The 1,389-nt window shown below is 46.7% G+C and overlaps 1 protein-coding gene across 1 annotated transcript; it reads left to right on the top strand.

Moving 5' to 3' along the window:
- HOXC5 (homeobox C5) lies at window positions 1-1,389 on the top strand. The gene is made up of 2 exons (XM_075725012.1): window positions 1-457; window positions 1,175-1,389. Exons 1-2 carry the CDS (start codon window positions 1-3, stop codon window positions 1,387-1,389), a joined length of 672 nt encoding a protein of 223 aa, XP_075581127.1.

The raw sequence follows: 1,389 nt of genomic DNA, 5'->3' as shown, positions 1-1,389 counted from the left end.
ATGAGTTCTTACGTCGCCAATTCGTTTTATAAGCAAAGTCCCCCTGTTCCTGCCTATGCCATGCAAAGTTATGGAAATTATGGAAGTGTGCCTGAGGTTCAGTCGCCCAGGTACCGCTACAGTGGCTTGGATCTAAGCATCACACTCCCCTCCTCCGGGGCTGCCACCTCCCCGAGCGGCTTGGACATGTCTGCGACCCCCCGAGCTAACCCCGAGCGACCTTCCTGCACGGTCATGGGTTCTTCAGGGCATCCTTTAGCCAGAGACGAGCCAGCATCCCTAAATCCCGGGATTTACAGTCAGAAGAGTGCTAACACGACGCTGGAGGAGAGATCTAAGAGCTCGGGTGAAATCAAAGCCGAGCCCGTGCAAACAGCACAACAAGGAGGACCACAACTGCAGCAGCAACAACCTCCACAAATTTACCCCTGGATGACCAAACTACACATGAGCCATGGTAAAACTTTCACTTCTTGATTTTTGTTTCACAGGATTTTTGCCTTGGGTTTTTATAGGCCATACGGGGCAAATAATAAAAAACCTGAGGTCGTAAATTTTACGACTAAGGCATCAATTGCTCGTAAAACTGTCCACTAAAAGGCTTAGAGGCTATATACGCCCAAATTTATGACAGCATAATTGGATCATAGAAACAAAACGTGTATAAAAGGCAATATTCCATTTTTTTGGGAAGGGGGGGTTAAAAATAACTTGAAATACACATGTTCTTTGAGGGTGAGCCTTAAAAAAAAAAAGACACCAGAAGCGAAGGTGGAGGGAGAGCGTGGAGAGGTTTTCCCCCTCCGCCTTCCCAGGGCTGAAGGGGGAAAGAAGACAGGCGAGAGCCCCAAGAAAAGATATTTCCCTCCTTTGTACACTTCCTTATTGTCCGAGAGGAAACAGGTTCACTTCTGGCTCATCTACATGCGTTTGATCCGGGCTGTAGGGAGGCAGGGGGGGACTTGGGGGCTGAAGGTGTTGGGGAATCGAGGATTTCAGGCTCCTTCGCTCCCTGCGTGCCCACAGCCCCAGCAAACTTCTGTAAATTCTAGATTTGTAACCGGGTTTTATCATTAAAAAAAAAAAAAAATTAATAAAAAAATTTAAAATCCATCCAGAATTGCTTTGGCTTTTCATGCGGTATCTTCCCTTTTTTTTTTTTTTCCCCCCCCAGAAACGGATGGTAAACGCTCCCGAACCAGCTACACCCGCTACCAAACTCTGGAACTAGAGAAAGAATTTCATTTTAACAGATACCTGACCCGGCGGAGGCGCATTGAGATCGCCAACAACCTCTGCCTGAACGAGAGACAAATCAAAATTTGGTTTCAAAACCGGAGGATGAAGTGGAAGAAAGATTCCAAGTTGAAAAGCAAAGAGGCTCTTTAG

This window comes from Pelecanus crispus, chromosome 26 (genome assembly GCF_030463565.1).
Source record: "Pelecanus crispus isolate bPelCri1 chromosome 26, bPelCri1.pri, whole genome shotgun sequence".
In the NCBI taxonomy this organism is placed as follows: domain Eukaryota; kingdom Metazoa; phylum Chordata; class Aves; order Pelecaniformes; family Pelecanidae; genus Pelecanus; species Pelecanus crispus.
This window is presented reverse-complemented; position numbering and strand designations above follow the sequence as displayed.